This window comes from Eurytemora carolleeae, unplaced genomic scaffold, assembly GCF_000591075.1.
Source record: "Eurytemora carolleeae unplaced genomic scaffold, Eaff_2.0 scaffold407, whole genome shotgun sequence".
NCBI classification, from domain to species: domain Eukaryota; kingdom Metazoa; phylum Arthropoda; class Copepoda; order Calanoida; family Temoridae; genus Eurytemora; species Eurytemora carolleeae.
In genome coordinates, this window is record NW_019402188.1 from 2,081 (window position 1) to 29,051 (window position 26,971).

General features: G+C 32.8%; 3 protein-coding genes across 6 annotated transcripts in view; 2 read left to right on the top strand and 1 right to left on the bottom strand.

Moving 5' to 3' along the window:
* LOC111718235 (uncharacterized) lies at positions 1-8,522 on the top strand (the record flags this gene model as incomplete). Its single annotated transcript, XM_023493776.1, is given in 3 exon segments — positions 1-116; positions 7,451-7,530; positions 8,451-8,522. Coding segments are annotated over 3 exon segments (268 nt in total), but the record flags the coding sequence as incomplete, so codon positions are not given.
* Positions 8,510-26,971, top strand: part of LOC111718224 (uncharacterized) — a 25,867-nt gene continuing 7,405 nt past the window's right edge. The window contains exons 1-11 of the mRNA XM_023493763.1: positions 8,510-8,618; positions 8,928-9,107; positions 11,820-11,885; positions 13,126-13,202; positions 13,501-13,545; positions 19,774-19,816; positions 21,452-21,500; positions 22,280-22,348; positions 24,507-24,568; positions 25,249-25,334; positions 26,595-26,643. Of these exons, the coding sequence (XP_023349531.1) occupies positions 8,562-8,618; positions 8,928-9,107; positions 11,820-11,885; positions 13,126-13,202; positions 13,501-13,545; positions 19,774-19,816; positions 21,452-21,500; positions 22,280-22,348; positions 24,507-24,568; positions 25,249-25,334; positions 26,595-26,643 (783 nt within the window). The 5' untranslated portion in view covers positions 8,510-8,561. The remainder of the gene's footprint in view (positions 8,619-8,927; positions 9,108-11,819; positions 11,886-13,125; positions 13,203-13,500; positions 13,546-19,773; positions 19,817-21,451; positions 21,501-22,279; positions 22,349-24,506; positions 24,569-25,248; positions 25,335-26,594; positions 26,644-26,971) is intronic.
* Positions 14,736-19,361, bottom strand: LOC111718225 (cytochrome P450 2H2). Of its 4 annotated transcripts, XM_023493765.1 has the most exons (6): positions 18,517-19,359; positions 18,135-18,319; positions 17,133-17,264; positions 16,825-16,917; positions 15,418-15,447; positions 14,736-14,824 (listed from the first exon to the last, which is right to left on the bottom strand). In XM_023493765.1, the coding sequence occupies exons 1-5, from the start codon at positions 19,133-19,135 to the stop codon at positions 15,433-15,435; spliced, it is 1,044 nt and encodes a 347-aa protein (XP_023349533.1). In that variant the 5' UTR covers positions 19,136-19,359; the 3' UTR covers positions 14,736-14,824; positions 15,418-15,432. The 4 variants fall into 4 exon arrangements, 2 of the variants coding, with proteins under 2 accessions (XP_023349533.1, XP_023349532.1); XM_023493764.1 differs by lacking the exons at positions 14,736-14,824; positions 15,418-15,447 and adding an exon at positions 15,549-15,815 and having other exon boundaries at positions 18,517-19,360; XR_002769009.1 differs by lacking the exons at positions 14,736-14,824; positions 15,418-15,447 and adding an exon at positions 15,543-15,593 and having other exon boundaries at positions 16,825-17,264; positions 18,517-19,361.

The window sequence follows — 26,971 nt, forward strand, 5'->3', positions numbered from 1 at the left end:
GAATTCTGCTAGACTGGGAGTTTTAAAGTACAAAGTCGACAACATATTCGACCATCGTCGACTGGACAAGTTGAAATCAACAATTTTTCGTCCATTCGTCGATAAAGCATGCACAGGTGAAGTTTACTCTTGTGGTTGCATAAATGTAAATGTTGAATTTGAGAGCTTCATTCTTAAACTACCTATCATACTTAGGGGGCGACCGCTTGTCGGTTTGTTTGTTAGTGCCCAATAAACGTCAAAATATATTAAACCGATTAGACCCAATCTTTGTTTAGAAACTCACACGGTCGGTTGAATTAAAAAAGCCTGAAAATAAATTAGATTTTTTGAAAATTTAGAAATCCGCCATTGCACAATCAAAACAGGTAAATCTCCGATATTTTTAAATTTAAATGGTGGTTATTTGAAACTATTTGAGACTATTTGAGATTATTTGAGATTATTTGAGATTATTTGAGGCTATTTGAGACTATTTGAGACTATTTGAGACTATTTGAGAAAATAAAAAAAAACAGATCAGAACAACAAAAGGATATTTATAAAAGTGTTTATAAAAACCGATTCATTACAAAATAAAGAAAACAAATTCTATCAATGAATAACAAAGGGGAAAAAATGGGAAATTGCTGTAGGTTGAAATGGGATTGAATTGAGCTTGAAATGCACCTGAACTGAGTTTGAACTAAGCTTGATTTGAGCTTAGATTGAACTTTAATTGAACTTAATTAAATTTGACCTTAGCTTGAATTGAGCTAGAAGTAAGCTTGAATTGAACTTGAATTGGACTTGAATTGAACTTGAATTGGACTTGAATTGAGCTTGAATTGAGCTTGACTTGAACTTGAATTGAACTTGAACTGAGCTTGAATTAAACTTAAATTGAGCTTGAAATGAGATTAGATTGAGCTTGAATTGAGCTTGAAATGAGATTAAATTGAGCTTGAACTAAGCTTGAAATGAGCTTGAATTGAGTATGAATTGATCTAGAATTGAGCTTGAAATGAGTTGATCTTGAATTGAACTTGAAAAGAGCTTGAATTGAGCTTGAATTGAGCTTAAACTAGACTTTAATTAGGCTTGAAATGAGCTTTTATTGAGCTTGAATTGAGCTTGAAATGAGATTGAATTGAGCATGAATTGATCTTGAATTGAACTTGACATGAGATTGAATTGAGCTTGAATTTAATAGATCTTGAAAGCTTAGACCTGCGTGAAGCGTGAGGCTAATGGTTCCACCTACGCATATTTTAAATTATTGGGTGGAATCGTTTCTCTAGACAAATCAGAATTTTCCTACGCGCAAACACAAACTAAGCTTTTACCAGATTTTAATCTACAGAGTGTTCCTATAAATAGGATTTTAATCTACAGAGTGTTTCAATAAATAGGATATGAATCTACAAAGTGTTTCAATAAACAGGATATCAATCTACAGAGTGTTCCAATAAATAGGATATGAATCTACAAAATGCTTCACTAAATAGGATATCAATCTACAGAGTGTTCCAATAAGCAGGATATTAATCTACAGAGTGTTCCAATAAACAGTACATGAATCTACAGAGTGTTCCAATAAACAGGATATTAATCTACAGAGTGTTCCAATAAACAGGATATTAATCTACAGAGTGTTCCATTAAATAGGATATGAATCTACAAAGTTTTCCAATAAACAGGATATTAATCTACAGAGCGTTCCAATAAACAGGATATGAATCTACAGAGTGTACAAAAAAAACAGGATATGGGTGTTCCAATAACAGGAAAATAATATACAGAGTGTTCCAATAAACATGATATTAATCTACAGAGTGTTCCAATAAACAGTACATGAATCTACAGAGTGTTCCAATAAACAGGATATGAATCTACAGAGTGTACAAAAAAAACAGGATATGGGTGTTCCAATAACAGGAAAATAATATACAGAGTGTTCCAATAAACATGATATTAATCTACAGAGTGTTCCAATAAACAGTACATGAATCTACAGAGTGTTCCAATAAACAGGATATGAATCTACAGAGTGTACAAAAAAAACAGGATATGGGTGTTCCAATAACAGGAAAATAATCTACAGAGTGTTCCAATAAGCAGGATATTAATCTACAGAGTGTTCCAATAAACAGTACATGAATCTGCAGAGTGTTCCAATAAACAGGATATTAATCTACAGAGTGTTCCAATAAACAGGATATTAATCTACAGAGTGTTCCAATAAACAGGATATTAATCTACAGAGTGTTCCATTAAATAGGATATATATGAATCTACAGAGTGTTCCAATAAACAGGATATCAATCTACAGAGTGTTCCAATAAATAGGATATGAATCTACAAAATGTTCCAATAAACTGGATATAAATCTATAGAGCGTTCCAATAAACAGGATATGAATCTACAGAGTGTACAAAAAAAAACAGGATATGGGTGTTCCAATAACAGGAAAATAATCTACAGAGTGTTCAAATAAACATGATATTAATCTAAACAGTGTTCCAATTAACAGTATATGAATCTACAGTGTTCCATTAACAGGAAAATAATCTACAGAGTGTTTCAATAAACATGATATGAATCTACAAAGTGTTCCAATAAACAGGATATGAATCTTTAGAGTGTTTCAATAAAAAGGATATGAATAAACAGGGTGTTCCAATGAACAAGATATGAATCACAGAATATTCATTTTTAGATGTTGGAACATTCAAGAGTACACCGTTTTTGTGTGGTCCAAAAAGCTTTAAAGTTTTAGAAAAACTAATCAATTTATTTCCAATTTACTGTTAAATACTGATAATATCATTTATTGGACGTCTTGTAAAATTTAAACATTATTTGGTTTTACTTGATAGCTGATAATTTTGTCTTAACCCATTAGTGACGAGAAGGTCAATTTTGACCGGGTGAGGTTTTTTTTAAGTGCCTTTTTTCTTAAACTAAATGTTGTCTTGTCTTTTCCTGCGCTTTCTTTAGGATTTCCTGTTTTCAAAACACATTTTATATTTGACGTAACTTCAAAGTTGGGTTTTTTATTTTATTTTCAATTTTAAAAAACCCAAAATAACAAGATTTTGAATTCGGAAAAAAACCCAAAAGAACACCCTGTAATTTAGTTTTGAATCTATAAAATTGTCAATTTTTTTTTAGAAAAAATTTAAAGAAATTTTTGGAATCTTCTTTTAAAGATCTAAATAACTAAAACATGAAAAGTAAAGTTTTGAAGATAATTAAATAATTATGAATTACCAAAGTTTTTTAGATTTTCATGTTTTACAGGTCACCCTGTACAAAAAAAATTCAAAAATTTAATTGCATATCACTTTTTCATGAGTACAATCAAGTTTTATACCTTTTTGTTTGCAATTGATTTTGATTGCAATCTTTTTGATTGCCATTAATTTTGATTGCAATATTCTTGATTGCAACTAATTTTGATTTATTCTTTTTTTTGCCACCCGGCACCTATATTGTAAAACTTTTCAACACGCAGATCCACCATTTATCGGACGTCTTGTAATCCATATTTTGGAATGATTGCATGTAGGACGTGGGTTCTGTAGGATTTTAACGCCCAGGGCATAATGATGATATATTCGCGCACTGTAGCACTAAACACAGAACACCCATATACGAGTAAAAATCACAATAGGAGTGAAGAGTGAGGAGTGAAAATTGGAGACTGGATCTGTTTGAGACATTGGCTATTAAATCCTGATACTCGGATGTAGTGCTGTGTACAACCTTCGCTGCTGATGGTTCTAAAACTGGGCTCAGACTGTTAGTTTTTAAAAAATTTACCCCTATAATAACTGGCAGGGATAAATTTTTCAAAACAACAGCTGAACCTGAAAAGATTGTTGACATTTGATTAAACCTTATCCTAACTTCTAACTGCCCTACTGTCTCCATCGTCGAGTTTGAACTAGCCCCATTTGCTGAGTTCAAATCCGACGGTACTAGGTCACTAATTTTACCTTGCAGATGGTTAGTGGAAAAATACTCACTGATAGTGATGCCCGTTGGTATGAGGGCGCCAGTATCGATTAAAATTTTAGTATTTTCAAAATGGTTACCTGTATGATCCATGCCCATTGGTACAGCACCTTCTAGGAACGATGTAGCTTCTATCATGTTTATTCCTTGATTGCGCAGCTTCAGGCCTTCCGGTACATACTTGAAATGCCCATCAGTGTTGTGGAATTTACTCTTACACTTTGCGCAGAATGTCTTCTGACCAGATTTTGTACAATCATCGTGCTTGTGGTTCTGGCCGCAGTACTTGCACACTAAAACCCTGCAGTCACGCATGTAATGAGACGCACCGCACTTGAAACAGACTGGAGTTTTGGCTTGGACTTGCTGAACTGCATTAACATTTGGGTCAGACTGGGCCGGTTTTACTCTCTGCTGGAACTGGATAATGGAGTCGCACAGGGTATTCCACTGGAACGGAACAGAAATAACTATCGATGCTGTCAGTTTAGCCAACTCTGAGGAACATAAACCTTCACATATCTTCTTAAGGAGGAGAGACGCTTGTGACATCGTCCAGCCTGAACTGGGGCCATAGGCTTCCTCAGCCGTATCACAAACTTTCTGCAGGTATGACTGGACAGATTCTGAACTAGCCTGGCGGAAACCTTTATATATATTCATCATGGCCTCGTCCTTAGCGATAGGGCTGTGCACCACAGTGGTTATAAGTTGTAGCAAGTTTAGATAAGAGTAGGAATCTTTCTGGGCTTCTTGACCGACATCTAGCACCAGGAGACGTTGCCTCAAGCTTGTTGAGCAGCTATTATAAATGACAGCAATACGGCCCACCCTGCTTGAAATAAAAAATTTATCGAACATGTCAGAAAAGTGTACACCCCAGTGTTTGAGAGATCTTGTAGAGAAATCTTGCTGTTTGATGTTTTCCACGACTCGGGAGATGATCTTCGCTTCAGATTCTGTCAACTGGCTCCATGGCATAGGGGACACTGCTTCATCAAGAATCAGGGTTTGAGTTTTAAGCAGTTGCTGCACTTTCGACTTATCATCCTCTTTTTGCAAGATGATCCTCGCCTCCGTGGACAGGGTTGTGGTTAATGACTTTTTAACCGACTCATCAATGTTTGGGATTCGCTCTACTGCACTTTCAAACTGTTCAATTTGGGATGCTAAGGGATCACGAGATGCCGGCAAAAACACCTCCCTCAGCCAGCTGGGGAACCAATCAGGTCTAACCCCAGGTCCCCGTTGTTCAGGGACGTCGTTATCCATCCTAGAATACAAGAATGGAGTACGTTTGAATAATACGTTGGAAGTTAAAAAACATTTTGTCCGTCTGTGTTTCTAACATGTTATCTTAACTCGCGTCAAATTAACTACATAAATCTGTCAAACAAAATATTAAAGCTTGATGAAAATATTTGCGCCATACTCATAACCTTATAAACTATCAAACAAAACAAAAATAATTTTGTTTTACCTTAGAATTTCCAGTTAAATGTTCACAATTTTAAAAGTAGCGGGTAACTATGCTGTAGAATGAGTTGGCGTCTATTTTCAATGCCGCGGTCCGCGCAAGCTTACCGATAGTACTCTAGGTTTCAGTTAGGGTGTGCCGAAACGCTAGAAAACTATTTCGCCGAATATTATTAAAAACGAGTGTTGCTATTTTGGCTTCCAATTTTTTGAACTTGTCACCATATTACATATGAAAGAAAAATTAATAAAGGCAACTACTCATATTATTAATATTCGACAAGTCGGTTTTTCTTACAGTTTATTACTTACAAAGATACAAAAACTAAAAGGATGATACTATACTAATCAAATATTATGAATTGAAGTCGTTTCAGAGTGGTGGGGAATCTTCAAGGGAACCTCTAGTTAAGGGAGCTGATGATCAACTGACTCTTTTCCCCTGATTTCGCTCCACCCTGGGCTCTCATTTAACCCTAGTTCCCCGGGAGCTGGCCGGCTAGCCCCCCAGCCCCCGTGTCTCTGGAATAACGGAACTTTCAGCTTGGCTTGGGTTATTTATAGAATTCACATGCAAACTCAAATAAATCCGTTAGGATTCAAAATAGGATTCAAAAGTCCAAACGAAGGGTATAAAGGGGGGGGGGGGTGATACCCCTAGCTAGCTATGATCTCAGCGATCTAAAAAGATCCTTGAATCGCTGATCGTAAAAGATCAACAAAATCACCCATTGTTACACTAGAAGTGCAAGTTAAGTTTAAAGGGAGTGTTCAAACAGTAGTCATCGATTAATTTACGACGCATTCGTATATAGTTAATATTTCATAATATTTTTGATTTTTTTTTTAAAATAATTTTCGCTGGCATTGGATTTTCGAACATTCCTGGAAAATATGAAAATATCGTCTTCATTATCAAAAAGTAACTCTCAAATCATGAAAAATACAAAATATTATGAAATATTAACTTTTTACGCATTAAGCTTATACCCCCTTTCATTTTTCGCAAACACTCCCTTCAAGAAAAATAGAGTAAACTCAGCGAATGAAAATTGATGAACAATAATAAAAATGGTGATGGTCATAAAATTGAAAATTTTAGATTTTAAAATATCGGTTATTACTTGATCATTGATTTAGATGTTAGTTGATTAGTGATGGATGATTTTAATAATTTGATTTGATGATTTTAAAAACCCAGAAATAACTCTTGCTAACTTTACCCTATAACCCCTTTAAAAATTCGTGAATACCCCCTTTAAAATGAGTAAAATTCTGGAAAAATTATTATCCATTCAGAAATAATTCTTTACAATTTGTGCATTAAACATTTGTTCATCCAAATTAAGGTAAAAATAGGCATCATTTATAAGGAACAAAATTTAATATCAAATTAAGAGAACATTAAAGATTTAATTTTTTCTTTTTTCTTTGTAAAAAATCGAAGAAATTGAATAATTAGTTAATAATTTCCAAAATGGGCAGCATTTTGTACTTGGTGGCCAATATTTTAATATTTACTTCAAGTATCCAACGCTTCTAGTTTATTTTCTAAAAAATAATTATTTTCTAAAGTTGTATTTAGTTGACGACTAAATGTCAAAATAAATTCAAAGATCAAAGACGACATTCAAGTCGTTTCGCTACTGTTATGTTTCGTAGTTTAATATGATACGTTTGCTACTTTTGAACCATCCCAATGCATTAAAAGAACTAGTAAAAATCTCATTCATTACCTGACAAAATAGTTAGTTGAACTAGTTATACCCAGTTCAACTGAATTTGGAAAAATTGGATTTATCAAGTCGGCTTTTTTTTGTAAACGAAAATAACAAAATTTCGTGAATTTTTCTGTTAGCATTGATGGATTCAAAAGATTCAACATTTTTTCCAATTTTCAACGGGATGTAAATCTTTCCTCATTGATGTGAGTTACCACAAAAACTTTGTTATATAGAAGATAAAAATGTCCTAGGTGTAATTTCTACCATTATCCTGGGAGGAAAGAAATCCCGACCCAGCTATCTGGGAGAATCTATTCATTTACTTATTCAGGTGAGCATTTTCATTTAAAAATTATTTTTTTAAAATTAACTTTTAAATACAAATTACGCCCCTGCTTTTATATCAACTTTTAATTGTAGCTTTATCTGTGAACATCTTCTCTTTGTACATTATAAAACAAGAACAAAAAAAGTTTGCGGATTTCATAATATTTTTTCGCGCATTTTCAAAATTTTAGAAAAATAAAGAAAATTTTGAACTCAAATTTTTAAAATTTTGATCATTTATAAACCTTCCCTGGAGTTCCACACAAAATTTGGGCCCGATCGGTACAGCCGTTTTGACGTTTATTGGATACAAACAATCAGACACCCAGACAAGCTAAATTTATATATAGAATAGATTTTGAGGTTATTAATTAGAGCCTTTGCTGCTGCCTTAAAGTAACTTTTTCAGCTTGTCAGGTTAGTTTGGAGTTGTTAATGAGATGCTCTTTTTATTAAACAATAATATCTAGGAGCTGTTTGCAGCTTGTTAGTGTAGCTGGGAGCTGCATATAAGCATCTCTTTTATAACAGCTTATATTTACAGGAGCTGTTTGCAGATTGTCAGTGTAGCTAAAAGCTATAAATAAGCTGCTCTTTTTTTACAGTATAATTACAGGAGCTGTTTGCAGCTTACCAAAGTATTATGGAGCTGTTAATGAGCTGCTCTGTATAAATGTAATATTTTTAAGAGCTGTTTGCATCTTGTCAATGCAGTTGGGAGCCGTCAATGAGCTGTATATATATATACTATTTCTAGAAGCTGTTTACAGCTTGTCATGGCAGTTGGGAGCTGTTAATGAGCTGCTTTTTATATATATACTATTTCTTGGAGCTGTTTACAGCTTGTTATGGCAGTTGGGAGCTGTCAATGAGCTGCTTTTTATATATGCTCCATGGCATAGGGGNTATATATACTATTTCTAGGAGCTGTTTACAGCTTGTCATGGCAGTTGGGAGCTGTTAATGAGCGGCTTTTCATACATATACTATTTCTAGGAGCTGTTTACAGCTTGTCATGGCAGTTGGGAGCTGTCAATGAGCTGCCTAGAAATATCTGGAAACAAAGCTTGTGATTTGTTAGACATGAACAAGGTCTGATTTTAATTTAAACTATTTTAATTTTATCAGAATATATCTCAATAAACCTTATATCAGAGTTCTATTAGTATATCGTTGTTTTTATTTGTAACGAAAATACCTTTTTTGATGGACACTTCTAAAATTTAGACCGGACACAAACTGATTGTTGCCAAGTCAGATTCCATCAAAAAGTGCCAAGTCAGGTCCCACCCCCATCAAAAAGAGGGTTTCTGTCAATTTTGTTAAATCTTGTGTCTTCTAAAAGATATAAAACATGTGTTGCATAACAAATTTATTGTATTTTTATTTAACATTTTCTAGGTGGTTTCTACAAGTGGTGAGGCCAGGGAGACAAATACTTCCTTTGAGCGGAAGTATGGCCTGGAAAAAGCCGGAAGTGTCCTCGGAAAAGCTGGAAGTGTGTACGGTATATCCGGCGGAAATGGATTCACAGAAGTCAAATGTCACTCTTTGGCGGAAACTTCCAAAAAACTTCAAAAGGTAAATACAACTTTTTTCTTTTGATTTGAAAAAGTTTAAAAAATATCAAATTTTATGAAAATATTTTCCATCGAAAAAAGGCTTGTATAGAATTAAGAGCAAAGCAAACCAAATGCATGGTTTTCAGAAAATCCAGGCTATATGTTTAAATATTCATGTCAGCTGTTTTCATAAAAGAAAGGAAGCGACCTCCATGATTTTAAAAGATTTTTACTACAGGGTGTCCCAATAAACATGGGAATTCAGTGACGAATTCGATATCGTCTTTTCAAATAATTCTTTGATTTAGTAAAGTGATACCTACTGAGAAAGCTGTAATCTGTGAGAGTTTCGTCTGCTATATTCACATTTTGTTTGTTTATGTTTTGACTGCATACGGTTGTATACTTAGTAAAACAAGAAAATTGCAATATTCAAACAGAGTAAACTTGTCCGTATTCACTGTTCATTTTCCGGATACATTATAAACACATCTTTACAGTCTTTTATCGTTTTTATAAAATAAACTCTAGCAGACATAATTATATTATGGCTTTTGAAATTAGGTATTACAATGCTAATTCAAACAAAGACGATATCGAATTCGTCACTGAATTCCCATGTTTTTTGGGACACCCTGTAGTTTTAATGTTTTTTGTTATGCTACTTCTTTATGATTGCTGAGCTTGAAACTCTTTTATTGGATACCCCTAATTGCTAAATCTCTATATCCAATAAGACACTTTTGATTTTCTGCTTAAAATCCTATTTTTCGGATATCCCTGCTGCACTACGAACCAACGTTTTCTTGTGCTTCTGATTGGCTTCTACAATTCCGACACCAGATCATGGTTGTATTTTAGACAATTTCCCGGATTTTAACGTACAATAAAATTAGTCTTAATGATTAATAAGCAGAGGAGATCAAGTATTAACCTATGATAAATTTAGTCTTTAGATCAATAAAAAGAGGGGAGATCAAGCATTGATCTCGATATCCAAAATTCTTAAATTGTCAGCTCTGGTTCAAAAAGGCCCTCACGGTGCAATTGTTTCAGCCTTACTCAAGATGCACAAAAGTTGCAATATTGAAAGAAAAATTTGCCTTCTTTAAACTGGGAACCGTCCCTTTTAATTTAAAGTTTAGTTGAATAAAGTTTTCAAATATCCTGGCTGTAAGACCCCTTGATGCAAATTATTGCAAAATAAACAAGATTTAACCAGATTAAACAGTTACAAAACTCAAGGTTAAAGAGATTGTACATGTAATTGTAATTGACTCTTCATTTGTAGAGTGGCATGTCTGATTCCCAATGGTACCCTTAGAACTGTTGTTTGGTTCAGAATGAATGAGACTTCCATATGGGTTTGTACTATAAAAGTAACTTCCAAAAGAGGCAATGACAGATATTGAGAGAATTATTTTTTTTTCTCTGCAGAAAACCACGCAAAGATCAATTTGTAATTTCAAAAAGTATTGTTTGTTTTTTACAGTTTTAAATCAGGAATATTTTAAGGAACTGCAAACGTAATTTCAATGTCGAAAAATGTTTAATTCTGATATGTTCCTTTATTGTTTCTTGTAAGCAAGAAAAACACAAGCTTTTTTCAGAGAAATCACAAATGAATATAAACAGTTTAAAAAATAAAAACCTAGATATCTAATTCATACTTGATCAGACAAAGTTTCCAGGTACTGGATAGCCATCTATACTTGGAGGGTCACGTGATAGCCATCTATACTTGGAGGGTCACGTGATAGCCATCTATACTTGGAGGGTCACGTGATAGCCATCTATACTTGGAGGGTCACGTGATAGCCATCTATACTTGGAGGGTCACGTGATAACCATCTATACTTGGAGGGTCACGTGATATTTCTCAAACTCCTCTAACAGTTCCTTAAATGTGGAATAAACAAGATTTAAAGATTTAACTTGTTCAACCTCAAGGTTAAGGATAATCTAACTCCAAAAATTATATTTTTAAAAATAATTTCTGAACGTGTAAGATTAAAGATAAAATTTGAAGATGTTATTTCATCATTATTAATGTTTATAATAGTTTTGATGAACAAATTGATAATACCATACATTTAGAATATTTACATGTGGAGCATCGTTTTTTTAAATTCTAAATTTTACAAAAAAATATTAAGCTATGAAATAAATCTTTTTCTTAATATTTAAAGAAAGAGTTAAAACAAAAATCAAATTTCAAATTGTAAAAACCTTCAAAACTATTTTTTTTAATGTTGGAATTTCAAATTTACTAACTTACATATAAAAATAAGATATAACATTTTAACTGCAAAAATAAGCTGTAAGAAAGGCTTATTTATTTTTCTAATTCGGAATTGTATTGTATTCTGTATATTTTCAAATAGGCTAATGATTCAATGAAGTTTAATTTCCGACAAAAATATTTAAATCAGATTATTGATAAAAACTTAATTCACTCAAAATAAAAAATGAAAAATATTAAGCATTTTTTTCAATAAATGTTAAATTCTTTAATAAAATCAAATCAAATCAAATTAAATATCGAATTTGCGCTCAAACTCAGGATTTACAGATCTTTAAAAAGTTTAGTATGTCTCAAATGAATCCAAAAGAAGTTTTCCACAACACTGCAATATTCAGTTCAACTACCTTACATAGCAGGTCACTCCCTTTAAGTAAAAATATATTTAATATTTATATATCCATTTTTTATTATTTATTTTTTATCTAGGTTTTGTGTTTACGTAAGACTGGATCAAAATCCCATTTTCTTTTAAAACTTCGACTTAAACACAAGGTATTGGTTTCTCCATTATTTATTTTGGTTGTTTTCAGCTTTATTTAGTAGTACATTTTAGTCTCGGTTAGTCTCGTGTCTAAATACTGTAGTCTCAAGTCTATATACTTAGTCTCAAGTCTATATACTTAGTCTCTAGTCTATATACTTAGTCTCAAGTCTATATACTTAGTCTCAAGTCTATATACTTAGTCCCAAGTCTATAAGTCAATATACTTAGTCTCGAGTCTATATACTTAGTCTCGAGTCTAAATACTTTAGTCTCAAGTCTATATACTTAGTCTCAAGTTTATATACTTAGTCTCAAGTCTATATACTTAGTATCAAGTCTAAATACTTTAGTCTCAAGTCTATATACTTAGTCTCGAGTCTAAATACTTTAGTCTCAAGTCTATATACTTAGTCTCAAGTCTATGTACTTAGTCTCAAGTCTATGTACTTAGTCTCAAGTCTAAATCATGTAGTCACAAGTCTGAATACTTTAGTCTAAAATGTAAATCTATATACAGGGTTGTTAATCGTTTTTAGAAAAAAGTTATCATTTTTGAAAAAGACCCAATCGTTTTGAAGTATTAGAAAATGAATAACGATCGTTTTTTATAAAAACAATAAGCGACCGTTTTTTCAACTACTGTTTTCTAAAAAAACGATTGTTTTCTAAAAAACGATCGTTTTTGAAAGAAAAAATTGTCATTAATAAATTTATTATCGATCTTTAACGCAGGTTCGTCGTTAAGGATGGTTAACGAAACGACAAACTTCCTGAAAACGGTCGTTTTAAAAAAAAATTTTTTTTTTGAAAAAATAAGTTGTCATTGAAAAATATGCAACTTTATCGAATGTCGTCTTACATGCAGGTAAAAGAATGTGGGGGAGCTAAAAATTCTTGATATTTTCTTTAAAACCACAAAATGATAAGTAATAATGCCCTTCAAGTCGGTTTCCTCTCTCTACTTCTCTCCATTAACGTTTGTTAACGAAGCGTCGTCGTTAAAGATCGTTAACGAAAGGACAAGCTTCATAAAAAATATGATTTTTCGTTAAAGGCTAAAAAAAAAAATTCAATATTTTTTTCAATTTTTTTTTCCACGGGCAACGCCGGGCTCTTCAGCTCGTTTGTTATAAAATAATAATATCCAAAACCTAATCACGTTGTGGGAGAACACGTGATTCAATTTTATCAGAAATTTTTTTTTAGAAAATTAATTCATTGAAAATTGATTTATTTTTATTGCTCAAGGTTGAGGAGATTATGGATGGATGGATTAACATAATTGATCTGGCAAACATTGATCAGGATACTGATTCTTTGTTCAGGTGGACCTAGAACTAGACCTAGACCTAGACCTAGACCTAGACCTAGACCTAGACCTAGACCTACACCTACACCTAGACCTAGACCTACACCTACACCTAGACCAATACCTACACCTACTAGACCTAGACCTAGACCTAGACCTAGAACTAGACCTAGACCTAGACCTAGAACTAGAACTAGACCTAGACCTAGAACTAGACCTAGACCTAGACCTAGACCTAGAACTAGACCTAGACCTAGACCTAGATCTAGACCTAGACCTAGACCTAGACCTAGACTTAGAATAATCGAATTCAGGAAATCCTACCAAGTGTTGCAAGACTGCATAAAAGCAAGATTGAGGAATATCAGTTATAAAGAAAACATATAAATTATTATTTGTTGAATTTGGGAAACTACAGTGTTTTTTAACGTTTATTATTTTTTTCTAAACTTATATTTTTAACAATATGTTAAGAATAAATGAGATGATGGTCGAAGCACTCAAATATGGTGGACCACACGTCTGCAGACACCCCGTCATAGTTTTTTTTTTTAACTTGATTTTCTGCTCTACACTTCTTGTTCTTTAAATCTTGTTCTTGGTTAAATTTCGAAAGAAAACTTTTGTTGGATGTCTTGAATCTTGATAATCATCAATATATTTTTGTATCCTAGAATTTTGTTGGAAACCCTTTTCTAGTCTCTGTTTGTGTTTATACTCATGGCTTGGGTTTCCTGCTCTGCTGTTTCAGTGATTAACAAGCTAGCTTTTTTCTAAGGCTATGAATACATTTATTCTTTTTATCAATTTGGGTCTGTGTTGTCTTCAACTAATTCTATTGACATTGAGGTACGGATATTTAGAGGAGTAGGAGGTTGAGGATAGAGGGGTAGGAGGTTGAGGATAGAGGGGTAGGAGGTTGAGGATAGAGGGGTAGGAGGTTGAGGATAGAGGAGTAGGAGGTTGAGGATAGAGGGGTGAGGAGAACGGGATCCTGTTCTAGAATCCCTTCTTTCTTATGCTTTCATAATGGTTTCCAGTATGCAGAATTTCAAGTTACATGTATTCCATTGGAGATGAACCACATATACGCAAATGGGGATTTGCCGCTAATTAGTTTACTGTAGAATTTTTTTTTACATTTTATGTCGTCGTTATTTAATAATTAAAAAAACTGATTCTGAAAACGTATCCACCCAAAAGTACGATTTTGAACGTCGACTTTGCGCTCAAACTCAGGATTTACAGATCTTTAAAAAGTGTAATATCTCAAATGAATCCTAAAGAATTTGTCCACAACACTGCCTACTCAGTTCAACTACCTTACATAGCCGGTCTGTCCCTGTAATTGAACACAAACAAACAGCAAGGCTAAAAGATAAGCAAACTTTATATATTGCTGTATTTCAACATTTCTGAAAAAAAACGTTTTTCCTGCAGCTCTTCCTTAAAATTATCGAACTGTAGTAAATTTTACATAGAAATCATCCGGAATTCTGGTCAAATTAACACAGTAGTTTTCTGGGTTAGGTAGAGGATGGTTGTCTGAAGGTTGGATTCTCAGCTGTTGGATTAGGTTGACCGTAAACAGGAATAGTTTGTTCCTAGCCAATAGTTCTCCCATGCAGAATCTTTTACCTTATATAGATACAAAATAATTGATAAATGAATCTTTGACAAGATATAAAACTAAATTATTGATAAATTGATAAAGTAACTGTCACTGATTGCTCGAGGCTCAAAATCTACTTTTCTAATCCTAATGTCTTTGCAGTCTGATGTTAATGTTACACTTTAAACTAAAATAAATCTATTATACAGTTAAAGTTTAAAATAATAAAGTTTTATAAAGGTAGATTGTCAAGATAAATAAGGATTAGAAGATTCTGAAATGCGAGTACAAGATAAAAGAAAATATTCACCTCAAAATAACAAATGCCAAATGTCAATTTAGCTTTTACGTTTTTGCAAACAAAATAAAACTGCTTTTCTTGAAAAATCCCTATATCTTTGCAACCCAATGTCGTAGACCTTAGATATTTAAAACTATGAATTATGTTAGATCAAATAATCTATTTTTGAAATATCAAGGTTTTCACCATCAGGTTACATAGATGCAAGGATTAGATAATTTGGTACAAAGACTCAATTCTCTTTGTGGATATTCTAAAAATGAGGTGTGATGTTTCTTTTCAACTGTTGAAAAATATTTAAACAAATATTCTAATTACCCGTTCCAAACGGAATCAATCAACAGCTCCCTAAAAAAGCATTTTTGTTCTTTAAAAAGCTTGTTGGGGTTATATTTTTGTTAAACATGCACATTTTACATATTTTTCTTCACTTTTTTTAAAAAAAGAGATAACGGAGCTACACTGGATAATCTCTGTATCTCCGTTATTGTCGCCTGAACAATATATTGTCATTATTGAGATATATCGCAGCTACACTGGATAATCTCTGTATCTCTGTTATTGTCGCCTGAACAGTATCTTGTCATTATTGAAATATATCGGAGCTACATTGGACAATCTCTGTATCTCTGTTATTGTCGCCTGAACAATATATTGTCATTATTGAGATATATGGGAACTACACTGGATAATCTCTGAATCTCCGTTATTGTCGCCTGAACAATATATTGTCTTTATTGAGATATATCGGAGCTACACTGGATAATCTCTGTATCTCTGTTATTGTCGCCTGAACAATATATTGTATTTATTGAGATATATCAGAGCTACACTGGATAATCTCTGTATCTCTGTTATTGTCGCCTGAACAATATATTGTCTTTATTGAGATATATCGGAGCTACACTGGATAATCTCTGAATCTCCATTATTGTCGCCTGAACAATATATTGTCATTATTGAGATATATCGGAGCTACACTGGATAATCTCTGTATCTCTGTTATTGTCGCCTGAACAATATATTGTCATTATTGAGATATTTCGGAGCTACACTAATTAAAATCTTCCCCATGAAGGAAAAACGGAATTTTCCCCATGAAGGAAGTATTAAATGAACATTTAAGTTTTTAAATTTTTAAAGAATTTCTCAACTTTTTTTTTAGAAAATGCGCAACTTAAATAAAAAATTCATCTAGTCTTTTTTAAAGTTAAAGCAAGAACATGTTGGTCCTTATTTTTATTTACGATTAGGTTAAGCCTTCTGAGGCTAGGAAGGGCTATGGGGCCGAGTGCTAAAGCTATAACTCGTTGTAAAGAAAATATAGTAATTATTAAAGGTTTGGTTAGGCGTCTGAGGTGCCGCAGGCTACAACGGGGGGCCAAACGCTGCGGCTAGGGTAAGGTTGGGGGGCCGAGCACTGCGGCTAGGATGGGCTAGGGGGCCGAGCACTGGGACTAGAATTGGATAGTGGCCGAGCGCTGCAGCTATGATGGGCTAGGGGGCTGAGCGCTGCAGTTATTAATTTTAACATAGTAAATTAGTGAAGGAAATTGTTACAGTTGGGAAGTTGCCGCTTTTCACTAGAGCGCTCAACTAAGTCAGAGGTCTAGTGTTGTTTTTTATGAGCTAGCCAAGTAATAAGTTCAATAAGGAACATGACCCCCCCCCCCCCCCCGAGATATGTTATACAAAAAAACCCAATATAATAAAGAATAACATTACCACGGTATATGGAAGACTTGACATATGAGCCACCTCTGCTCTGGTTTCTCCCAGAACCTCTTTTATCTCTCTTCTACATGCTTCTTGGTCATCCTGCAAATACACACAAAGGGACAGCCAGCGTCCTTTAAATGGCATAATTTTGTCAATTGTCCATATAATTCTTTAAATGTAGTGTCACGTGAAATTACGTAGATAAAATTCGTTGAAAAGAATAATTGCAATTCAAATTTTCGAGAAAAAGCCTTTTTTCCGCAGTAAACATGATGATATAGTTTCGCAGATTTTTTTTTTAAATTCTGACAGACCTGATTTAAAGCCAGGTAGAGTAGAACCCATTTAAGCGTAATTGAAGTGGTTTCTGTTCCAGCTTGGAAGAAATCTATCATGGAAGCACATAGATCTTCTTTTGAATACTTTCCACTATTGTCAGATTGCATCTATGCAATTATTTAGATAAGTCAATACTGCATCAATGCAGTTTAAGCATCAAATGCACTGTTTAAACTGCACTATTTGAGAACATGGTTTTACTAAGATAACGGTTAAATGATAGGAACTGATTCAGGAGAGAAGTTGATCAATGGGTGGAACTGATTCAGGAGAGAAGTTTATCAGTGGGTGGAACTGATCAAGGAGAGAAGTTGATCAATGGGAGGAACTAATTCAGGAGAGAAGTTTATCAATGGGTGGAACTGATTCAGGAGAGAAGTTTATCAATGGGTGGAACTGATTCAGGAGAGAAGTTGATCAATGGGAGAAACTGATCAAGGAGAGGAACTGATCAAGGAAAGGAACTAATCAAGGAAAGGAACTGATCAAGGAAATGAACTGATCAAGGAAAGGAACTGATCAAAGAAAGGAACTGATCAAAGAAAGTAACTGATTAAGGAAAAGAACAGATCAAGGAAAGGAACTGATCAAGAAAAGGAACTGATCAAAGAAAGGAACTGATCAAAGAAAGGAACTGATTAAGGAAAGGAACTGATCAAGGAAAGGAACTGGTCAAGGAAAGTAACTGGTCAAGGAAAGGAACTTTTCAAGGGGTGAAATTAATCAAGGAGAGGAACTGATCAAAGGATGAACTGATGAACTGATGAATGGGATATAACTGATCAAAGGACAGTAATGATCAAGGGGTAAAAATAATTGACCTGAGTGAATTAAAAATGTGACACAAACTATTATGAAAAAAGTAAACAAACAAATCGTCCTGAGAAATTTTAAATACTATATTTGAAGTAAATGTAACAATCAACATCTTTTCCTTTTCTTTGAAAATACCATTTAAGTATAATACATGAAACTACCTGATCTAGATAAACATCTATAAAATCTTTAAGTTGACCAGCTTCAAATCTTTCTTCATGTTCATCAATTATTTTTAGCATAAATGCTTTGAGCTCTTTAAGAATTTCAGCTCTGTTTTTATAACCAGTTACATTGGGAAAATGCTTCAAAAAGCTGTAGGGCAGAACTCTCAAATGAAAATCTCCTAATAAAAAAATAAAATTTTTGAATAGAGAAACTTGCAGATATCTACTGAAGAAATTATGGAGAAATTGTCAGAATTAAAGGATAAAATTCCGACATTTTGATCAGCTATAGGTTCAAAATGAAGTTGTGAATGGCAGATCACTTGAAATTACAACGAAATAGTTTATCAAATTATAGAAAATTCAACTTGATTACCTTTTGCAAAAATTTCATTTACAAGTTCAACCATTCGAACGGCCTCGGTTGAATTTATAGTTATTCTTGATCCAGAGACTATCTTCCATAGTATACTAATAACTGGAATATTAAAATCAGATCCGATCTTGATATCTCCTTGATGTAAACTGTACTTGGTGATCATCTCCTCAATCTCAGTATTGATTGTACTTTCCAAAGATTGCTTACCAAAACCAAAATCTTTCAGTGTTTTCAGAGCAAAACGTCGTTGATGACTCCATTGATCTCCGTTAGTGAGCATAATACCATCAGGTTTGTTTACAGTTACAAACCTAAGCTTGAGCTGGAAATCGGCAGCAGAACGATGGGAAAATTCTTCTTTAGAAAACAGCTCTTTCATAATTCTGAAGTCATTGATGATGTAATATTTAACAGTCGGTCCAATTTGTATAAAAGATATTGGGTTCTTGATTACACTAGGATGAGTCAGCCAGTCTAGAAAACCTCTTTTAGACGTTAACCACAACGGACACCCGAGGAATGGAATGCAGAGAGGTCCTGGTATGTTACTTACTTCTTTGGAGAACAATCTCCACCAAGCATATAGAAATAAAAATACTAATAGTATAGTCAACATTATTGAATCTTTAAACCGTACTAAAGCATATATAAATCCGTATTATGCTTTTATAAAGTATTTTTCTGACATTGCAGTTTTCTTATCTCCTATGAAATACAAGGAAACTACCCATGCAATCATTTTCTTACATGTTAATCAAACATTAAAAAATTTGTTGTATAATACAAGAATAACATATGTACTTTCGTGAATTTGCAAAAAAGTTTTTTTTCAAAACCATGTAGAATATTTTACATTTCAGATTTGGTAAATTTTCTTTAAATTGTAAAAATTTTCATTAAAATAATAACAAGGAGTATCTTTAAAGGGTTCTCTGGCTGGTTCACTCACTGTTTTTTAATTACCTAAAATCAGCAATTGTTACTTACAATAAAATTGTGCGCAAACCCTCCCTCTAGCCCTAAATCTAATCACTTTGCTTGGTATAAAAATAAAACTGTGCGCAAACCCTCCCTCCAACCCTAAATCTAATCACTTTGCATAGTATATAAATAAAACTGTGCGCAAACCCTCCCTCCAACCCTAAATCTAATCACTTTGCATAGTATAAAAATAAAACTGTGCGCAAACCCTCCCTCTAGCCCTAAATCTAATCACGTTGCTTGGTATAAAATATAACAGATATATTAGTACAGAGCGCAGTACACACCACATAGATACATCACAATACCATATCAGGTAAGCCGGGTTTAAAAATAGGGATCAAGGGATCAAAGGGATTGGTGTGCCGTCCCGTTTAGCCTTATCTAGTCTGTAAGTATGTGTATTATATTTGCTCCTTAAAAGTCGGCCCGGGTCTTGAAATTAACCTGAGTTTACTGTGATATATTATAGATCTTTATCCAAGTAGTAATCTTAGATTTCTTGATCCATTTACTTGGGAGTTAAAATGCTAAAGTCGTTTTTTAAGAGAAACCTCAATTTAAAATTGAAAACTTTAAAGCTGAAAAACAAGAATATCTAGTTTATTCTTGATGAGATAACGGTTCTAGGGTTATCGTTAAGAATCAGGTATATCACTTTAAAAATGCCGCTAAAATTTTATTTTGACACTTTCATTTCTTCACTTTTGAGAAAAATTGATTTGTACTAAAATGGGATTCAATATTTTATACAGAAATCGTTGAACAAAATGTTCTTTTTATAGCAACAAAAATTGTTTTCACAAATTATCTCGGGAAATTTTACATACTGCATTTTTTAAAGAGTTTAAGATATATACAAATAAATAACATTCTCAGGAGATGAGATTAAAGGAATACTAATTTTTTCAAATCTATTCTATAACCCTTCTAAAAGTATGAGAACCATAAATCTGTAAAATATGAAGACGAGTTTAAGCAATCTTATGAGTCTATGATGTTTTAATTTTTACGAATGCTCATTCACATGTTTTTGACGGTTCTTTCAATATTCCAGAAAGCTATGGCTTTCGATCACAATTTGACTCATTATACATAATTTTTTAACCTTTTTCTTAAGTACTTTTTGTCGGCATATACGTTTTGAATGGAAAAGTATAGAGTAAACAAATCCATAAGTTAAAAGATTGATGAACCCCGTTTCATTTCAAATAAAAGAAACCGAATGCTTCTGGTTGGTCCGTGTTGCAATGAATTATATGAAATAATAACTCATATCATAGTTGTATGGGTTCCCTCTAAACCAAAGGAAACTTATTCATAACACAGTCTTTGTCGTACATATCAGTACAATAAAGACGACGTTCTATTTGAATTTTTTATTTTTGCCAATAGATTAAAAAAATACTTGTTTATGATCATTTATCCTAATTAGGAAAAGTTGTCTTTATTGTATTGATATAAACGCCGACTAAGCTGTACTATCCTATTGACTAAATGAATTATAGAAACAAAGTTTATTCTTTTATTATAAATAATGGGATTTTTAAAGTTTCTAAGTTATACTATCATGATTTATCTTTATTATAAAGTTTCATAGAGTAGAAGTAATTCAACAATTATTTGAGCAAAAATATTGCTTATTTGAAATAAGCATTCTAGTTTCTAGGACATCACTGAACATTTTGATTCAAGACGACCGTGTGTATCTAAAATTGAATTGTGCATTTTATTCTATTCATGACCTAGGGAATACGCTAAAAAAATGTAAAAAATTATTTCGGGTTGAACTTTTTTCAGTTCTGCAAAAAATTCAGAAATATTTCTAAAATTTGTATGGTATTAAAGACCAGTGAGCATAATATGCATAGCCAAGATTAATACCAGAACAAGTGATATGCAATGTGCTCTTTATTCTGATTATTCTGATTAGAAAATTACTGTTTACTAGGCTAGCAAGCTGACCCAGCTCTTGAAAGAAGTGTTCATTCTTGGTCCAGGCAATTAATACCAATTATAATTTTTACTTCTATGACCCTGTATTGCATTCACCCCCCCCCCCCTCGGTTATGAATTAAAAAATCAACATTTTTGTAATTTCAATTTCAATTTTACGGAAATGTTTGCGAAATGCCTATTGTAAAATTGTTAACAAAATCTTTTAAATTTTATTTGAAAATGTATGTCTTCAACAAAGCTATGTTTTGAAATGTCATTTTTCAATAAAGATTGGTTTAACATTTTTTTCTTGAATTAAACGAAAAAAGGTCCACATTCTTAAAACTAAATCGAGGTTAAAAGAATTAAAAAATTAATAATATTAGAAAAAAATGTTTAGATTTTATATTTTTTTCTGTGGAAACTTATATTTACTAAACAAGACAGTTGTAAGACAACTTAAAAGTCGTCTTTGATCTTTAAATTAATTTGCGGTATTTATTCGTCAACCTACATGTAAATTTGATGGTGCAACTTTTGACCTGCGCAAATCCACTATACTCCACTTCTGACCTAAACAAATCCGCTATACTAAACATCCAACCTACTAGTACGTGAATTTACAGCTGCTATTTGAACTTGTGGCCGCAGCGCCCGGACCCCTAGCCTGTCAGCTAGCCGCGGCGCTCGGCCCCCTAGCTTGTCCTAGTTAGTAGGTCAGAAGTTCAGTAGGGGGGATGTTGCGTATAGACAATGTAACATTACAGTAAATTCTTGTCATATTGTTTATAGCTACTTATAATCATCTAAAAATATTTGTTATTAAATTCTGTGAAACCAGGAAGACAAGTCAGTTTTCTTGTTATAGCTGCCTTCGGTCCCACTCTACTGGATACACAGAGTAATAAAGGTAAAAATTAATGATTCTGGTCTCGTACTTTTGTAACACTCCGTCTCCATGTAAAGAGTGACATGCCCAATTCGTTACACTTGACATCTTAAAGATGGGGGGGGGGGGGGCAATTCGACACCAACTTTTGTAACAGAACAAAACAGCAAGTTTGGAGATCAAGACCTTCAGACATATTAGGACAAACAGGTATTAGAATGCAATTGGTACACCAAAAAACCTATGATTTGATAACTCACCTAACTTATAATTTTCATTGATTTAATATGCTAACCATTTTTGGAGGTCATTTTCGAATGGATGTCAAAATGGAGGTCTATGTCTAATTCAGCGCATGACTTATGTGGTAGCAAATAATTATGAAAAGGTTCATGTCTGATTAACTTAAAATAATTGCATTAGAATGAAAAAAGTGGTATTTTCCTTATTTTATGAGTTCATGGCGGTCAAAATGGAGGTCAATGACCTCCGATATCAAATATCTTCGTGATCTATGTAGTTGACCACAAGTAGATGCTGCATGCTAAATTTCAGCTTTCTAACCCCCTCAATTTGGCCTGACAGGTGTTTAGTTCTCACAATAAATCTCCATTGTTTTTGAAGAAAAACATGATGAGTCCATTTGTTTTGAGTTAAAAACAAGTGAAAAGGAATTGAGTCTTTGCCATACATTTTGATTTTCTAACCCCTATATCTTTGCAACCAAAATTTCATAAACCTTAGATATTTCTAACTACGCATTCTGTTAGATAAAAAAATCAATATTTGAAATAGCAAAGGTGTTCACCATCAGTTTTCAAAAATGTAGCTGGATAGGAAAATTAGAGTTTGTGGTAAAGATTTAATTTCTTTTGATAATTTATATAACGCTCAATGATAAGTTTAGCGAATGAGATCAAATGTATTAGCTCACATGTCTTATAAGTTATGCATGATAATTAGATCGTATAAAGCTCATATTTCTTTTTTACGAAATTGAAAATTCGAGTTAGAAATCAGTTTCATTCAAAAACTTTAATAATATAATTTGAAGAATATCTTAATCTCAATTACTCTTAAACGTAGAATCGTTAAACATTTCAACGTGACTATAATTAGTTTGAAAAATATGATCTAATCTTTAGATTATTAAAGATTAGTTGAACTGCGCATTCATTTTTTTTCTAGACTAGATTATAATTTGAAAACAATTTAATTTGTTAGCAATATTTGTCCTCGCACTGTTCTTTTCATTTCTTGACTTCAACAAATAGTAAATTAAAGGATGTGAAAGGAATTGAGCCTTTGGCACAAACTCAGATTTTTTAGACCTATATCTTTGCAACCCAATGTCGTAGATCTTAGATATATGAAACTAGGAATTATGTTAGATCAAATAGTCTAAGTTTGAAATTACAGGGGTTCCCCCCATCAGATTCCAGAGATATAGGGATTAGAAAATTTGAATTTGTGGCAAAAAGTCAATTTCTTTATTAATCAAAATTAGTATTTTGAAAGCTCTTGAAAAATTTATATAAAACATTTTGTCTTTTGTTATTATTTGTGAACAAAATAAATTTTATTTTTTTTACCGGAAAACTTCTAGAATTTTTCTATTTTTTTATCAATAATTGTAAAATAAAGTTTTTGTCAGCGATTAAACAGACATTATTACAATGTAAAACATATTCTGCATGTTATCAAATTGCAAATGAATCCGGATATATTGTATTTCAAAACACTGCTAAAATACCCCTATGTCACATGTGTCGCTCACTCCCTTTTCAAGACACTGAACGCGTAAAGGAATTGAGTCTTTGTCACAAACTCAAAGTTTGTAATCCATATATCTTTGCAACCAGACTGTGTAAACTTTTGATACTTCAAACTTAGATTATTTGATATAACAGAAATCATAGTTTGAAATATCTAAGGTCTACAACATTGTGTTAAGGAGATATGTGGATAAGAAAATCAGAGTTTGTGGCAAAGACTCAATTTTTTTAATTGACAATTTTTACATTTTTGCCTGAAGTAGAAATGCGCAAGTCACCTAATTTATACTGCATGAAACAAAGCTTTTCAGATGACCTTTGTGAGTCACTCAATGCCACTTTTGCATGGAGGGTCACTTAAAATAAAGCTTACAGTCCCTTTCAGCTGATATTTTTGTTGCTAGAGCTCGGCAAGTACTTCGCAAGTTTGAAATGGAACCCTAAAGATGCAGAAATAAACCCTCAGGTAGTATTGATCGAAAGTTGCAGAAATAAACCCTCAGGTGAAATTGATCAAAAGATGTAGAATTTAAACCCTCAGGTGATTTGTTGTTGGATATTGATATTATAATTAAACCCAGAGAGTCAGAGTTTATTATTATTAACCCCCTTGCACATTTAAAATTATCAAAACCATTAGGATTTTACGAAAACTCTGTTCAAAATTAACTTTCATTTCGCCATTTAGAACAAAGTGTACATTTTTTCAAATAGCTTCCGAAAGGTTCGATACCTAAAGAAGAGCAAAACAATTAGGAGAATTGAGACTATTCAGCTAATTAGAAATAGGTAAAAGGAAAAGAGTCTTTGTAACAAACTCTGATTTTTTAAAACCTATATTGTATCCAACTGATGGTGTAAACCTTTGATGTTTCAAACTTAGATTCTTTCATCTAACAGAATTCATAGTTTGAAATATCTAAGTTCTACGGCATTGGGTTGCAATTGCAAAGATACAGGGATTAGAAAATCATGGTTTGTTACAAATGCTCAATTCCTCTGTTGAGAACTTGAGACGTATGGCAAAACCAACCAAATGCATGATGTTTATCCTCAAATCAATTTCACAGAGAACCACAATTGAAAAAATGTTCAGCTACATAGAATAAATATTTCCTAAATTTTTTTATTTTATGTTGGTTGTAGTCTTTGAGGTGTCTTCCACCCTCTGATTGGAGTTTAGATGAAACTATTCAATGGTTCAAACTTCAAACTGATATTCAACATCATAGGCAAACTCAATAAACAGTTAGATTTATAAATCTGTAGAACAATAAGACGACAATTAGACTATTCCTGATGTATAACGCTATAAAATACCTATAAAATTGCTCAAATGTCGTCTTTCTAATCGACATTTTTTATTTTTTACACTTTTGTAAATAAATAACAGATCAAATTGAAACAGTGCAGCCTTTCAGGGAGAACCAATTTTAAATAACAGGGCCAGGGAAAATGTTATTAAATAATTATTAAAAAAATACCGCGTGAAAAAACGAGTAAAATTTGAAACGTGATAAAAAGTATTGAGTGATAATCAAAGAGGGCGTTCACGAAAAATAAAAGGGGGGTTATGCTAAATCCTAATCAAAATCAGATTCAACCGCAACTAAACTTACTTCTATAGGTTATGTACAGGGTGTCCCAAAAAACATGGGAATTCAGTGACGAATTCGATATCGTCTTTTTAAATATTTCTTTGATTTAGTATAGTGATACCTACTGAGAAAGCTGTAATCTGTAAGAGTTTCGTCTGCTATGTTTACATTTTGTTTGTTTATGTTTTGACTGCATACGGTTGTACTTAGTAAAACAAGAAAATTGCAGTATACAAACAGAGTAAACTTGTACGTCTTCACTGTTCATCTTACGGAGACATTATGGACACATCTTTACAATCTTTTACCGTTTTCATAAAATAAACTCTAGCAGAAATAATAATATTATGGCTTTTGAAATCAGGTATTACAATGCCAATTTATAACAAAGACGATATCGAATTCGTCACTGAATTCCCATGTTTTTTGGGGACACCCTGTATATAAGGAGAAAATGGTTGAACACTTTTTAATAATGTCCAACAGTCAAGATCAAAATTAACTTTTTTTGCATTGTTCCACTAAAACCGTAAAAATTTAAAACAAATTTAAAAATAATCATTTAAATATTACAATACCAGGCCCATCTTCTATTTAATTGCAAATATTTTCTCTCTGTGTAAATACATTGTAAAACAAATGAAAGTTTGCAGATTAAAAAAAAACTCAAAAATTTCATGAAAATCAAATTTTGTTGGAGGCTAATTTTTGAAATTTTGATCTTCTCAAAAATTTGGGCCCGATTGGTTTAGCCCTTTTGACTTTTATGGGATACAAACAAGCAGAAAGACATACAAGCAAAGTATTTATATATAAAGATAAATTTGAGGGAAAAGAGCCGACCAGGAGCTTTATTAAAAGATGAAAGGAAAGTATTGAGCTCTGTCTGTTTAGAATTCCTAATGTTCTCTGCAGGGATCTTCTTGCTTCAACCCAATTTCAGGAATTCTATTTTTATATTTTAACAATTTCCGCCATTTTACCTTTTTTCTCGGGTTTCACAGAAGAAAGGAAAATGCATGAATTTCTAAAATAGATGAATGAAATAAGATTGTTTTATTTTCTTTATACCGTGAGAACCAGAGAAAATTGGGGAAAATACGGTTCTTGTCTAAGATGTCGTTGGCCATATTTACGGCTTGAGCTTTCGGATTCAAGCTGCATCAGATTTTCCACAGAGTTGAGTTAAAAAAACTAATTCTAAAAGCGTATCCACCCCCAAAGTAGGAGTATTGAACGTCGGCTTTGCACTCAAACTCAGGATTTTCCGA

Coding starts and splice junctions, on each gene's coding strand:
- LOC111718225 (XM_023493764.1), bottom strand. CDS start 19,135: ATGTTGACTATACTATTAGTATTTTTATTTCTATATGCTTGGTGGAGA. Junction 17,265..18,134: donor TAGATGTTTATCTAGATCAG/GTAGTTTCATGT, acceptor ATAATTGCATAG/ATGCAATCTGACAATAGTGG. Junction 16,918..17,132: donor TCTACCTGGCTTTAAATCAG/GTCTGTCAGAAT, acceptor GTGTATTTGCAG/GATGACCAAGAAGCATGTAG.